This window comes from Psittacula echo (assembly GCF_963264785.1).
Source record: "Psittacula echo genome assembly, chromosome: 4".
Lineage (NCBI taxonomy): Eukaryota > Metazoa > Chordata > Aves > Psittaciformes > Psittacidae > Psittacula > Psittacula echo.
The window spans coordinates 77,434,427-77,450,226 of record NC_137738.1 but is presented as its reverse complement, the minus strand read 5'-3'; the positions used below and the strand labels follow the sequence as shown (position 1 = coordinate 77,450,226).

The following is a 15,800-nucleotide window of genomic DNA, read 5'->3' as shown; positions in this document are numbered from 1 at the left end:
TCAGCCTGCGGCTTTATGCACAGTAAAAAGCCATAAATGAGTGAACAAATCCAGGGACTACCAAAGCTCAGATATGTGCCAACTGTGCCTTACTTTTGCTCCAGGCATTCCAGGGATGCCTTCCCGGCCATCGACTCCTGGTAAGCCCTTGAAAAAAAAAAAAAAAAAGATTAAAATAAAATAATGTCTTGTTGGAGAAATTTCTCCCAAGCACTTTGATATTCCAATTAGCACGACATGAAACACATGAAGAAATCAAATTATACATACAGACTCTCCTTTAGGCCCAGGGAGACCATTTATTCCTCTTGTACCTTGAGGGCCCTAAGAATAAAATAATTTTTTTTAAAGAAAATAAACCCACTGAAATGACAGAAATGAAGAACTTCAACACATATTCATTCAGATATGCATTACTTTGAGAGTACCAATTATGCTCCACATTTATATGCTATAAGTAACCAAAGGTTGCAAGTCAACATGACTTGAAATGTGCCTGTGCTCACCCTGTCTCCCTTTGGACCTGCCTCTCCCAGTGAACCTCTCTGGCCTTGATCACCCTACAGGGGAAAGAACAAAAAATTATTTTTCTATATATTTCTTTTTTTTACTGCAGTTAAAACGTCCAGTAACTCAACAACAGTACAATTCACACTTGGTTAGAGGAGACATCTTAAACTCGTATTTAAAAATGTGGTTTCTTAATACTGCATTTGACAGTATTAAGATATTTTTAAAAACACAGCTCAAGATATTTCCTAGGAATCCAGGAGTGTCTAAGCAATGTTGCATTCAATTCCTCAACTCATACAGTTACTGTGTATTCCAAGCATAAATTCCAGGGGTGGGTGGAGGAGAAGGGGAGCAGGGAGGAATAAAATATAATAAATAAAAAATTAATAATTTTAAAAAGGGGTACAAATTGCCCTATACAGGTTTTGTTCTAATGAATTAATATTTTCCAGTTTAAACCCCGAAAAATTCCAAGCCACTCTAGTGCCCTGTAGCATTCACAATGAAGAGGTGACAATAACATTCTAAGAGGCTAAAATGTGTTCATCTGCCCCATGATTCCTTGGAGACAGTAAGAGATTCTGGACTTGACATCCCTGTTATATCATTTATTCACCTGTGGTGAATCAAAAGAATTGGATTAATCAGAGGCTTTCCTGATTCACAACCACAAAGTTTCAGGACTCAGTATCTAACTTGGTAGACCCTGAGAAGTGTTTGGCCAACACACACTTTACTTACAGGTGCACCAGGAAGGCCTTGGGGACCAGGATCACCATCAAGCCCTCGAGCTCCCTACAAAACAAGTTGATAACACAAACATTAAAATGAAGTGCTGAAACACTAACAACTTATGCGCCCTCCTGGTTTGCTGGGACATGCAAATTTTCTACATCATTTTTCCTTTGTGGAGTTATGAAAGCCAATATTTTTTAACTATGGAAAAAATAATCCAAAAAGTTATGTTCAGTTCATTCTCTTAAAAAAATAATCATGTGGGACAGCATGGAGTAGACCTTTTCACACTACTTCAGAAAAGGTCTGTGTCTTCCTTAATATGCTATTTTTCACCACGTAATAGAATGGCATCAAAATGTTAAAAATCATTAAGTGCAGTGCAGCTATTTGTATTGCATATGTTTCAATGAATTAATGCAACTGCTACCCTGTAAGTAATTTAAGTAATTTCAAATGGAGAGGGGAAAAAATGTTTTCTGAAAGATTTACAGAGAATAAAGAACTCCTTTGTCAAACAGAGGTAGTAAATACTCCAAACAGATAAAACAGCACAAAACATGTAGGCAAATAACTATGAAGAATCAGAAGATCCGAGGGCCAGCAAAGGAAACTGAGATAGTAGTAGTAGTTCAGCAAATGTGTCTGAGAGGTTAGGAAGGATCACTCATGAGAAGCTTCATAATCAGGACAAATTTGACATTGTTTCTTAGCATATGGTGGTGAGGCACTGGAATGGGTTGCCCAGGGAAGCTGTGAATGCTCCCTCCCTGGTGGTGTTCAAGGCCAGGTTGGACAAAGCCTTGGGTGACATGGTTTAGCGTAAGGTGTCCCTGCCTATGGCAGAGGGGTTGGGACTAGATGATCTTAAGGTCCTTTCCAATCCTAACTATTCTATGATTCTATTCTATGATTCTATAGACAATCACAGATTAAGGTTTCTGTTACTTCATTTCTAGAGAAGGAGACAGTAGCATGATTCCTACATTTTACTCCTTCCAGAAATTTTTACCATATAGATTTAGCAAGATCATAAGAATAAAAATGTAACAGTCCATTTTGAAATAATAGTTAGAAACACTTTGATGAACAGCAGGAAAATTACCGGGCAAAGTCAGAGCCCACATAAACATGAATCCTACTAGCAGCAGTTTAAGACACAAAAGATACAAGAGACAGAAAGAATGGAGAAAGAACAAACTCTCAATAAAAAGCCCTGACAAAAACTGGACAGTAGAAGCCAAAGGTTTCAGGGAGATGCAAATCACAGGAAGGACTATTTAGTAAATTTTAGCTTTAAATAAAACATGCTATAGTTTATAACTGCTATAACTTGTTATCATGCCAACTACACATTTGCACACATGCCCAAATACTATAAATCCAATATTCAGAAAGGTATTAAGAGTACATTTACTTCATTAAGTAGAAGGACCAAGCTGCCTTACTTCTTAACTAGAAGTACAGTAGCTATGGAAATACAGCTGGCAGGAGAGAGAAAATGCAGAGGGGAACAAAGATACATGTAAATAAGCTTTAAAAATATTCAGGGGTGTACTTTGGGTTTTTTTTTTTCATCCAGCCTATTTTATGAAAAGAAAGGTTAATACTCACTTTGGTACCTTTAGGTCCCACTATACCGGTTATACCTCTGATACCTATGATGCCCTGAAAATAAAAAAAGTATATTTAAATGATGTTTACATCTTTTCATCACAACTATTCTATGCTTTCTTTTTGCTTATTTTACTATTTTCTTACTATAAAAGGAGAAATTCACCTACTTCTGTATTAGAATATTAATTCTGGATGGTAATTTGACATTTTACTAAGACTTTAAAAGAATAACGAATCTATCACATTCAATTATACAACCACAAATAAGTTAAGAACTGAAAAAAATCCCACTTCAGAGTTGAAGCATTCTCCCTGTGCAGCCTGTGTGAGAACACATGAAAGCCACATGTTTAGAAATGCTAAGTTGCCTTAAGCAGGGTGTAGGACAAATGCAGGAGAAAAAGACTGATGCATCAGACTTTATAGAACTCTAAAGGTACACAAAACTGGGCAAGGGTTTTAAGAATATAGGCAGTAAGTTTATACACCTGAGAGGCTGGACTGAGTAGACATCTAGTATTATTTCTAATACAGCAGGATGTATTATAACTATTTCCACTTCCCTTCAAAATACCGTCCTGTGGGAAATTTGGCTTCATTTTTTTCTTCTGCCCAACAGACTGGAACTACATGATAGGTCTCCTCTCCACTGAGAGACCAAACCCTCATCCATAACATGTTTGTTCTTCAACAAGAAGAATGCACTATGACTCTGTTAATGAAACAGCTACAGGCACTTTAGTGTGGCAAAGGCAAACCTACCCCTTGACCTTGCTGGGCAGCCCTTTTATTTGCCTCTAATGAAATTAGATGGAATCTTGCAGAGACCATTTAAAAGTTTGTCAGCCCAAAACATGAGAAAAATCATGATAATGCAACAGTGATCCAGCAGCTCAACAAGGAAGAGACACACAGTCTTGTTCCAAGATATGACATGTAAGTAGGCACATTCCGGTACCCACCACTTTCTATCAAAAGCAACACCTCCCAAAGATGGCTATCTTATGCAAGTCTTCTTGTCAATGCAAAAAAAGTGTTGGACTGCAGGTGCTGCACTGGAGACCAGATTCCTAATCCCTTCTATTGATTGTATATTCTTGTATGTTTCTTTACATAAATGAATATAAGGTTCACAACAGTCTACAGCCTCTCTCATCTGTGCCTCTAAGGCACTGTCTATGCACTTTTTCATAGGCTGACATCACTTTCTACCTCTTATCAATCCTACAATTTCATAAGAAACTATTATTTTACAGCTTGTTTGTAAGGTCATCAACTGGCAAAACAGTGAAGAGTAATAAAAAAAAGGCATTAAAATAAAAAAATTAAAAGTCAATCTCTAATTGGTTTTTAATTCTATTGTGTTATTTATTTCACAGTGATTGAAGAACTTTAACAAACTCAGTTAAATGAATTGGCTCCCACAAGGCCTTAAGACAGCAGAAGCTGCATCTTATACAAGCACTTTCTCTGCACTAGGGTGCCATGGATGCTTTTTTCAGCATCAGACATAAAAAGGATTATATTCATTCCATTACTTAGCCTCTGTTCTTTCTTTATCTTTCTCTAGTCCTAATCCAGAGCTTTATGTTGCCTTATGTTCATAGAGAATTCTCTAATTTAGGGTTTGGTTTTCATATGCATCAATGTAAGCTCCTCTATAATATCACATGTGGACACCAATGGTATAAAGAAATAGTTTCACACTTTGTGAAAAAACATAAGACCCCATAAGAAAATAAACTACAGAAATTGTGTTATGCCTATTTCTCTTACTTAGAATGATCTCTTTATTTTGTTCCCTATTGCCTATTCAGCTGTGCGAACCACAGGAAGAGCTCCTCACTAGGAAACAAGGAGCTATGTGCCAGAACAAAGAAGTCAAGCTAAGCAGTACAGGAAAATAATTCCAAAATCATAGATGCGATTGAAGGATGCTTCTTTGGCCATACAACAAGGCAAAAAGGGGAGGCCGGGGGCGATCTGTTCTTTGGCGGCTGCTACTTCATCCTCAAGTCTTAGCTAAGCCTGAATATCACAGTTAACCACATTTTAAACAAGCTTTTGCCTCACTGGCCTTGCAAGGATGAAGTCAGAGTCAACAAAATTATGGAAAGGAAGGCCAAAGGGAAAAAAAAAACCCAGACAAACAAACAAAAAAAAAAAAACAAACCAAAACCAGACAACTAGCTTAAACCACGACAACAGCCAGACAACAGTGATGATGTACATTTTTGGAGGTGTTCTGGGTTCAGACATCAATAATTCTATATTCATTCAACGAGAATATGGCAGAATAAAGTGAAAGGTGTGTGGAGATTTTATAATATCCGTTTTCTTACAATAAGAAGAAAAAAATATATGACATAATAAAGCAAATGGGTAACATTATTTAAGAGGAAATACTTTACTGGAGGGCCTTGAGCTCCCACTTCACCACTGGGTCCTTGGTCCCCTTCTTCACCCTGGGAAAGCGAAAGGAATACATCTGTAGCTATCCCACAACACATGTAATTGCTCTCTCATTGTAAGAGGTACATTTACCACTTCCTGTTTTCTGTCACCATGTCCTGCTTGAAGGAAATCCAAATGAAGTCACACTACATTCTCAGAATATAGACAGATATTCATTTAGGTTCACATTCTATTCAACTATTATTCAAAAGGGTAATTTCAAAGCAACCCCAGTATAAAGGAGAATAATCACTTTACTTTTAATCTGTCATTCATTTTTTGACTTGACATTAACCTCTAGGTTTTCTTTCTTTTTCTTCATTACACTCAAAGAATAATGAAGGTGTACTCATTTATGTGAATAGACTGGATATGCTAGTAGCTCTGCACCACAATACCACATTGCACTTCAGAACTTTCTGAAAATTAAAATGGTAAAATGCCTTATCCTGGTCAAATCCCTATTTGATTAGATGATAACCTCTCTCATAGCAATGATAGTGTATATTAATGGAACTGACAGTTTAAATTGACAGTTTAATTTGCAAAAAAGGGATAAGCCAACTGTTCAACATCCAGGAAAAGGTAAGTAGGTGAGCTGTATACAATAAATTGATATTCTTTTCAATATGCTTAGGAATAGAGATCAGAGGAGGGGTTTAAAACTTGTATCTGATGTTCTTCCTCCAGCACTGAAGCATAGACCAAGGCAGCGCAAATCTTTTCAACTTTTCTTACATACATTTCAATATTAAAGAAGGCTAATTCAAAGGAAACACCTTATGAGTTCATTTTAGCCTTCAGGCTGAATTGGAATTGGCCTCTTTACTAGAATCTTTCCCTTCTCATTCTTCCTGTTGCTACTCACGTGTGTGATAAAACAATTTATTGAGTTCTTCTGTATTTAAATGTTTGGAAGATTGCCAATTACTAATTTTTACTTCATTTTTTGCCACGATTTCCATAACAATTAAATTGAATGATCAAAATTAAAAGCATGAGAAGTGTGACCTCTGCATGATAATAAATATGGAGTACAGGTGAATAAAGAATAGAGATACACTTTTGGTTACTCTGGAGCATTATGATACATAGTATCACTTCACGCATTCTGGTAAAACAATTACTAGTTTTAACAAAATATAATACTGTTTTGAAGAAGAAGCTAACCTACCATTAGCTTGCTAAAACCAACACTTTATCCTCTTTTTTTCCTTTTTTTGTTGTTGTTCTTTACCTTATAACCTTGTCTTCCTGGTTCACCAGACTCTCCTTTTGAACCTTTCTGTCCCTATAATAAATGTAAAAAAACCAAAATAAATAAATAGGGATTATTAAAAATTAAAATACTGAGTTTTGCAGAAGAAACACGATCCTCAGAACTAGACAAGGCCCTTAGTGACATGGTTTAGTGATGGTCTTGGCAGTGCTGGGGGAACAGCTGGACTTGATCTTAAAGGTCTTTTCCAACCTGGTTGACCCTATGATTTCAAGGGAAATGAACTATACTTCTGTTCCCTTTGCAATCCCCATTCACCACTGCCTCCTTATCTACCTAGTTAACACCACATATTAAGTACCATGTTCAAAAATAGCTCCTCCTGGATCTAAAAAGGCTGGTTAGTATCTCTTTTTACATTACCTCATTACAATTTCTTCAGGCCAACAGTTTTCCTAGAAACCAGCAAAGAATACATACAAAAACAAAATCTTGGATAAAATGAGATTCAAAAAATGTTCATTTCAATTTAGTATGTTATAGGTCTCTAAGAAGGACAGAAAGAAGGAAAAAAGACTAAGGATTTGGGTGAATATTTACAATTTCTGGAGTCAGACTACAAATGGCCCAGAAAGTGAATGATGCAATCCTTCACATCCTCTAATCCCTTCACAGCCACACATAAATTTTACTCTGAAGATTACAGCAACAGCAAGAGATTTCAACAATGAAAGGTTATTTTGGCAGTCAAGAGTTGAAATAACCCTGAGCATCCACACTGATACAAAGTTTTTTTTTTAAATTAACAATGAACTGCCCTTTTGTGAAGGCAGCAATTACCCTTCTTAGTGCTTTAAGCAGTAACTCTGTAAGGAACACTTGAACAGTTTTGCTTACCTTCATGCCCATTAAGCCAGCATGTCCTGGACGGCCAGGTGGACAAGCATTGGGACACTGGAAAAGCATCCACATAGTTACTACCACATAGGTTGAATAAGGTTGTCTAGTATTATTTAAATTAAAAAAACACTAATAGCCGTCTTACCAACAGGTCACCATCTTGCAGGCCAATTGTGCCCTAAATTAAATGAAATTAATCAAAGTCAGTAAAAAACAAATATCCAGACCTAACTCATTAGATAATATAGGCATTAGACAAAACAGAAAATACTACTACCTAAAGCTGGAATCAGAATTATAATAACCAAAGGTTCTCCAACATGAAAAGCACCTACACTGTAGGATTTTACTGTGGGATTGCAGGGACCGGCAAAATCCTGCCCTCTAACTTAAATCAACTTTTCTGGAAAAAGAAATACTTATTTTTGGCTTTTAAGCTACCTAAAACATATTTTTTATTAAGTACAGAGCAAATATATCAAAACCCCACAAACTCCAACAGAACTCAAGACAATTTCTTTAATAAGTATAACTTCTACTTTTCCAACTTACTACCGTTTAGCAAAAGATTCACATCTTTACAGAGAAAATATGCTTCCCACAACACAAATATTGGTGGATGGGTGAGATGTCTGGCATTAATGGAATTGCAATAAACTGGAGATCAGTGTGCAGCGAAAGGGACTCTGTGGGGGGAAGGGCATTCTTCATATTAAATCAAATACTTGACAGAAGCTAAAGGGAGGCTTATGAGGCACAAGAGGGAGAAATGTGATTTCACAGCAGCAGCTGAATTCTCTAAAACCCTCTGGGAAGAAGCGCACTGTTGCAGAGAGAAGCCCAGGGAAGTTTAAGGAATGAGCTGGTCTCAGTTTATACAGAAGGATTTAAAAAAGCCAAGAGGCTCAAAGAAGATAACCATTCCTCAGAGAGGCAAAGCACTGATGTAAGGCTTTCTTCTATCCCTCACAAGTAACACGTCTGGTTGCAAGAAAGACATTAGAACTTAACCCACCTGGGAGCATAAATTTCTGGCTCACGAGCCAAATATTAGATTTTTCTCCTAACAAGGAAAAGTCTACCTCTGCTGAAGTACCACTGGAAATGACCAGCAAAGACTACATTTACAGGGAGGTTTAAAACCTGTAAAAGTTACAGTTTAAGACCATTTGCAGAAATGGGAAGACATCATGGCAGAAGTTTCAGTTTGCGTTTCAAACCATCTTTTATAACCACAAAGACTAGAAACTTCCTTTCTAAATGGAAAATCACATGTTGATATGATTTAATGAGCATATCTTAGGCTTTGAACACAAGCCTCTAAACATTATGAACTAATACAGCCTGCTGAAATCTTAAAATCCTAAATCCTAAGTCAGTATTCAGCTGTAAAACTTCAGGAGAAGTTTTTTCAAGCAGCACCAATACATAATTCAGACATCAGTACATATTAAAGGCAATCACTTACCCGAGGACCTGGTGGTCCTGGTAGCCCTGGTGGCCCTCTTTTTCCTGGATCTCCCTAAGAAAGTGTTAAATAATTGTCTTGATTCATAGTAACAATGACAAGCAGCAGTTACATATTCATACTACACACCAACAGAGAGAAATTAAGTAACTACAGAAGGACAGGCTCAGCAGCCAATTAAAATATCAATCTACAACATGGCTCCCAAAGTAGAATGGGAAAAATAATATTTCTAGTAGAATGAGAGACATATTATAGAATAGGAGCCACACACACAAAAAAAAACAAAAAAAAAACCAGCACACACACATACAAAAAGGCAAAAAAAAAAAAATAAAAACAAACAAACAAACAAACAAGCAAGCAAGCAAAAACTCTAGCAGCTTCAGAGAGCTGAAACGTTTGTTCACAGGATCATCTGTGCACTCTTCTGTGTTTTAACTGCTAATTCAGATCTGAATTAAAAGAATTGCAAAAATGCCCAAAGCTAGGAGAAGAAAAACAACCCCAGCCTTTTTCGGAGCCCAAGATGAATTTACCAAATTAGGATCTTCTCCTGTTTGTGAAGTTTTGATGTCCAGTGCTTTCAGAGGTAAAGACAATGTGGAAACTCTTCCAATTATTTTCTCTGAATACTTTCAACTAAAATTAATCTAATATTCTGACAGAGGCACCTTTTAACTTAACACTGTCATTTCAATATTATTTTTGACATTTTAGTAAATCATAAATGAAACTAACAGGATGAATATAGAAAAATGATTCACTAGTTCTCCCAATGCTTGAGCTATAGAGCCATAGGTTTAAAAAGTACTAAAAAGGAATAGTTCTTTTCCACACAATGTATAATTACGTTGTGGGACACATTATCACAATGTGTTGTGGAGGCCTGTGATATAAATGGATTCAAAAAGGGACTGACTACATTAATGGATAATAGACTCATACATAGCTTATGAAAATGGCAGCACAGACGCAATTACTGATTCAGGCAGTCTCTGAACTGCCAACTGCCAGAATGTGGGAAGGTATGACAGAAAAATGTCATTTTACAAATAGCCTGTACACTTCCCTAGGTATCCATTATTGTCCTTGCTATAGACAAGACAGTGAGCTAGATGGATCATTTGAAACAAATTGTCAGTTTTTAATATTCTTTTTTCTATTCATTTATATGAGCACAATACACAGGGAGAAGTATGCATTAAGAAGTTGGCTCATTAAATAACATTTTAATGCTGTTTCAGATTTCAATTAGAAAATTAACAGTTGGTTTCAATATATACTTTCCTTGGTAAAGTGTGGAGTCAAAATATGACAGTGTGCTAAAACTGAGTGCACAGTTTAGCATTAAAGTCAGTAGAGGGAGTCACATTTAAATGAGACTAAGAAGAAATACTAAATTACTCTGTTCACTCATATGCAAATGGAAAACAGAAATAGTGCAGTCATGTACCATAATGTATAGGTGAGAAGGGAGGAGTAAAGCTAAAGGTCTGCATGTAATGTTAAGTTTTACATTTACTGTATTTCTGACAAGTTAGCTTTTTGATTTTAGTTTTTCATGGATAAGAAGAGGAATATGGGACACTACACAAAACATTTAATTCTAATCTAATGGGTGGACCTTTGTGCTGTTCATTATTCCTTATTTCTAATGAGCTTCAAACACAACCTTTCCTCTATCAGTGATCACTGTCAAAGAAAAAGTATGTTTTCAAGTGCTGTTATTACCCAAATAGTGTTTAGACAGCACAGTAATTACTCTTTTTTTTTTATTTTTTTTTTTTTCCTAGAAGTACCTTCTACCAATTGAAGAAAGATACATTTTAGCAAGCATGGTAGTACTTACAGGTGGACCAGCACGACCTACTTCCCCAGGAAGTCCTGCTGCACCAGCTGGGCCCTGTAACAGCCAAGTTAAACAGTACTTTTAAACCATACAATACCTCCATAACAAGCATCCAAGGAGTGAGAACATGCAATTCTCCAAAACAACAAACTGTGGCTTCAGACACCAGAATTCTTGCCCCACATAAGTAAGCAACCTCAGGAGTAGCAGGATAATAAATACAGAACATCAGGATTAAAACAGTCTCTTTTTTCACTTTTTATTACATTATATAGCTTTATTGAATATTTAAAAAGATTCATTTAACAGTATATTTATAAATTGTAAAAACTGTACTTACGGGTGGTCCAAGAAGACCCTTGCCCTGTGAAATGCAAAAAATGGTCAGAAATGTGGGGAAGGTTCCACACCTAGTCAAGTTGTTTGCCAAGAACAGAGTATTTGGGATAAAAAGGTACAAAAATACCCTGATGTTCGATTCTGCAAAATCATTTTGGAAACTTGTTTAAATAATGTTAAATATCTATTTTCTTATTAGGTAATCAATGTAGAAGAAAAAATAGATTATTAAATTGTCTTGCAGCATCATTTATTTATATATATTTACAAACACATATACTTTCACAAAAGAATGAAGACATCAAAATGTTTGGGTTCAGCTAATTCTCAAGTACCATGGTATCATCTACGCTGTAATAATTTCCTTCTAACAGTGCATTTAAATTGATAATAAGAGACTTCTTTTTTCTGCCAGCATTTCGCCGAGGTCTAAATCCATTAGTCATTCTTTGTGGTCATCAGAAAGAACACCTAACTAATCCCATTTACATTTTCCATCAGTACTCTGAACCATTTAAATGAGAAGTGTCCAAGATACAAACGTGTTTCTGCCTCTTTGTACAATACATTCTCTCCAAGAAAACAGATCCTTCAGTCTTGCATTACTAAAGTAAATGGATGACTTCATGAACAGTGTCAATGATATATATGAAACACTGGCACATAAAATCATAAACATACTTATTATGTCACATCTCCTGAAAATTTGAAGTGCCTGGGCTGAGTTTAAAAGCCATAGAGTATCATACCATGATTTTATCTGCAAGGTTGTCCTTAGAAAACTTGGTATAACACAGGGAAATTTTCAAGTATTAATCAAAGTAATTCCATTTTAACCATATAATACATAGCAGAAAGTAAATTTTTCACCTTGCATAACCTACATAATTCCTTTGCTTTTACTTAACACTCTCTTGCTGCAATTCATTATATGTGTCTAGAATTGAATATAAAAATCAAAACTTCACTACATCATGTTGTTGATATGAAATATTACCTATCTCTGAAAAAAGGAAACCAACTACTTGCAGATTCTTATTGGAGTACCCCTTTCTAACATGTCCCAGCAGTGACAGGGAAAGTTGGTGATGCCCAGAGAAGCAGCTACAGATACTGTGCCCAGCTCAGTACACGTACACAGTACACAGGTCCAGGAGAAGCCAGACCCTTCTGCCCACTCCATTGCATCTCCTCACCCTCCTAATTGTGACTCCAAGAAGCAGGGGCTGGCCCCCAGCAATTCATGCTACCCCCTTATCCAGCTACTCCAGCCTTCTGGGCATGAACTCCCTGCAAGCAGACCAAATTCCAAAGTTGAGAGCTCCAGGGCAATCAGCCAATAAGGACCTACACAGAGACTGTGTTTCTGCTTCTGTGTCCTACAGTGGAAGCCTCTCTACACAGCCTGGGACTGCAGCATTTTATCCCCAGATGCCTGATGCCTGCTTTGGAGGTGCTTATCTGATCCATGGAGTACATGGAGTGCACAGGCATGGGCAGTAATCCGCAGTCTGTAATCACCTGGTTCAGAGACACTTACCCTGTAGATCTGGTAAGTACCTCCCATTGTCAGCACAGACCTTCTGCAATCCACCTAAGAATCACTCGTACGTATGCTCAGTGCTGGAAGCTGTGCTTTAGTAAACTTTAAGATACTTTCAATTTCTCTATCACTAAATAAACACAATCCTGCCCATATGTCAGATTTGCAAAACACTACCAATGTATCAGCTAATAGAAAAGTTAGAGGGAATTTAACAGAGAGAATGGACTGAAGGGTGCAATACAAGCACTGAATGTAGCAGCCTCACGTCCATTTACTGGGGCCAGATCAGAGGCATTGGTTTATTTGGTGGTAAATTACTTGAATTAATCTGAAGTATTCAATCAGTTTTGTAGCCCTGTCATTTGAGAGGCTATCCACAATAGAGATGAGACATAGAGAATAAATTAAAACTGAATGATGAAGCAGACAGAAATGGAGGAAATGTAAAGGAAAAAAAAGATCACTTAAGATCACCAGGTTGCATTCTGGGGAAGAAAGGGTGACAGAAGCAGAAAAGCAAATGCTGTATATAAAACTTTAGATACTTAATATTCTTTCTTTCAGTTACCCTGAAGTCTTAACCTGGCCAATAAATTCCACTGGATGAGCTTGAAAACAGTCATAATAATTTAAAACTGATATATGTTGTACTAAACTTAACAGCTCCACTACTTCATGCTTGTAATAAGAGCTTCTCAGGAAGTTTCTGAATCTGAGAATTATAACCACCACACTCCAGCACTACTTTATTTTTTTCTTTTTTTTTTTTTTTTTAATTAGGTTTCATTACTCTAAATCTAATCAAACTGAAGGTGAGATGATGAGTGCTGGTAATTTTGAGAAACTTCTACAAACTGCTCTATTTCTTCAGCTGCTTAAAGCAATTCATCAAAAGTAAAGCCTATATAAGTGGAATTTCCCCAAGAGATTATTTTGAGTACTAATCTTTCCATATGGATTCAGCATGTACAGGTTAACAACCACAGAGCTACAAAATCAAACACTAGGCTTGTTCCTGAAATGTGAGGTCTAAAGATTAACCTTAACCTCAATAATTACAAGGGTAATGACACAATGTGACAAAGTATACCCTCTTCTAAACTGAGATTAACCTTCTTTATGTACATTTTATATACCCACATTTTCTTAGGGCTTTTAATTTATTTGTTCTCACATTAGGCTCTTAATGGTGAGGTAGAATCATGTATATTTTTGCCAAGTCAATTTTTATCTCAGTTGACAGACTAAACTACCACAGTACTTTAAAACAGTATTTCAGTAATTCAGTTTTAATTCCTCATTTTTTCCTCTCCCATAGTAGTTCTTTTCATGTACAATTTTTTCCATATCACCTAAGTAACACATCTGACAGACTTCAGCTATCTCTTCATTCCAGCTAAACATTTTAAAATGCATTGCAAACAACATAGAAATTATTTCCCTGTCTACTTGACAGCAAAAAATGAAAACAAAATGACAACAAAAAAACCAAACACACAAAAAACCACAACCCCCTAACAGAAAAATATTGGGCTTTCAGTGTACCTAGAACCCACCTCAGTTCTGCTATTTTCTGTAAATTTAGCTTCTATATTGAGTCTACAAATTGAGCAGACATTATATAAAGTATTACCCATTTCCAGATAAGAAACCGCATCCATGAAAATTAAACACAAATGCCCACATAGAAGAACTCAGCTTACGTTTGAACATGTTAATAATGTAATGTCTTCAAAAATAACATTAACAGTTCCTCTCTGGCCAAATACCAAAATGATTGTTTCATATAAATTTAATGAAAGTTAATGGGAAAGGGTCAAAAATACAAAGATACAGCTGAAGATACAGAATTTCATAGCAAGGAGTGCTATGTCATCATACAATACCTCTTCTATTTAATTCCAATAATTTCTTCACAATTAACCTAAATTTTAATTACATTTTAATTACGTGCAACTGTACTACAATGCCATGCCAGTCATCTTGTTCCATTACTCATTTTTCTTGAGGCTTTTCCTGATTTCCTATATAATCTGTTTCTACATGCCAACCACCATTCACTTCTTCAACCCTGCAAAACTCCTAAACTTCACTATTATTTTCAGCTCCCAAAGATGAATGTTAAATCCATCTGCATGCCAACTATAACAGTACCCTTCACATGTCCTTTCTCATATTTTCTCTTGTTTTCATATGAAACATCATATGGGAAGTCCCATACAGCACTTAAGCTTCAGTGATCCCATTTAAATACATGTCAACGAGTGGAAACATTAAAGTAATTTATGCAAATAAAACATGGGCCCCCATCTCTATGCATTTTCATAAAGAGATGAAAAACAATGGCATGTGTCCAAAACTTGTGACCACATCACCCATGCTGCTTTCTTTTCCACAGCATACAAACCAAACAAAGCCCTTCAGTAATATATGCAAACCTTGATACAAAGGCAAAAAGATTCCTTAATGTACTACTATAATAACTCATGATTTTTTGAAACCTCAGAAATAGTTTCTGGCTTTTCTTCGTTACATTTAATTGTAAGAAACTTTCATATTGATACTTAAGGTCTAAAAAGCCTCTTCATATAGTAAATGTATTACTTACTGGAAGTCCACGAGCACCTGGCAGTCCTGGCTCACCCTTCAAAAGATAAAAATTGAGTTTTCCAAGAAGTATCAGCATTAATTTTTATTAACAACATACAGGGAGATGTTTTCACCTTTAGGAGGGTATCATTTACTGGACATACTCTGCAAGTATTATTCACTTCATTAACATTATGCTGGTTTCAGTGAGGCTTGATTAAAATGAAAGACTTCCTCAATATAAGAAGATACAGCCTCAGACCTTTTTTGCACCAAAAAAAATAATTCAAAAATGCTGGTTACTCTGACTTCTGATATATATTTCATGTATTTGATTGTTGATGAACAGGTGTCACTGTACTGGTTCCCACCATATTACTATGCACTATCCCTGGAAGTGTTCAAGGCCAGGTTGGACAAGGCTTTGAGCAACCTGATCTAGTGGAAGATGTCCCTACCCATGGCAGGGGGGCTGGAACTAGATGAACTTTAAATTCCCTTCCAACTCAAACCATTGTATGATTCCATGAATCTATGACATAATCACAATACAAAATGGAAAGAGCTT

General features: G+C 36.2%; 1 protein-coding gene across 1 annotated transcript in view; it reads right to left on the bottom strand.

Annotated features, from left to right (window-relative positions):
• COL9A1 (collagen type IX alpha 1 chain) overlaps positions 1-15,800 on the bottom strand; it is a gene marked incomplete at both ends in the record, with an annotated part of 67,589 nt that overhangs the window by 26,101 nt on the left and 25,688 nt on the right. Inside the window, 13 exons of the mRNA XM_080615918.1 lie at positions 94-147; positions 271-324; positions 507-560; positions 1,255-1,308; positions 2,863-2,916; positions 5,277-5,330; positions 6,557-6,610; positions 7,436-7,492; positions 7,584-7,616; positions 8,907-8,960; positions 10,759-10,812; positions 11,099-11,122; positions 15,252-15,287. Coding sequence (XP_080472044.1) covers positions 94-147; positions 271-324; positions 507-560; positions 1,255-1,308; positions 2,863-2,916; positions 5,277-5,330; positions 6,557-6,610; positions 7,436-7,492; positions 7,584-7,616; positions 8,907-8,960; positions 10,759-10,812; positions 11,099-11,122; positions 15,252-15,287 — 636 coding nt within the window. The remainder of the gene's footprint in view (positions 1-93; positions 148-270; positions 325-506; positions 561-1,254; positions 1,309-2,862; positions 2,917-5,276; positions 5,331-6,556; positions 6,611-7,435; positions 7,493-7,583; positions 7,617-8,906; positions 8,961-10,758; positions 10,813-11,098; positions 11,123-15,251; positions 15,288-15,800) is intronic.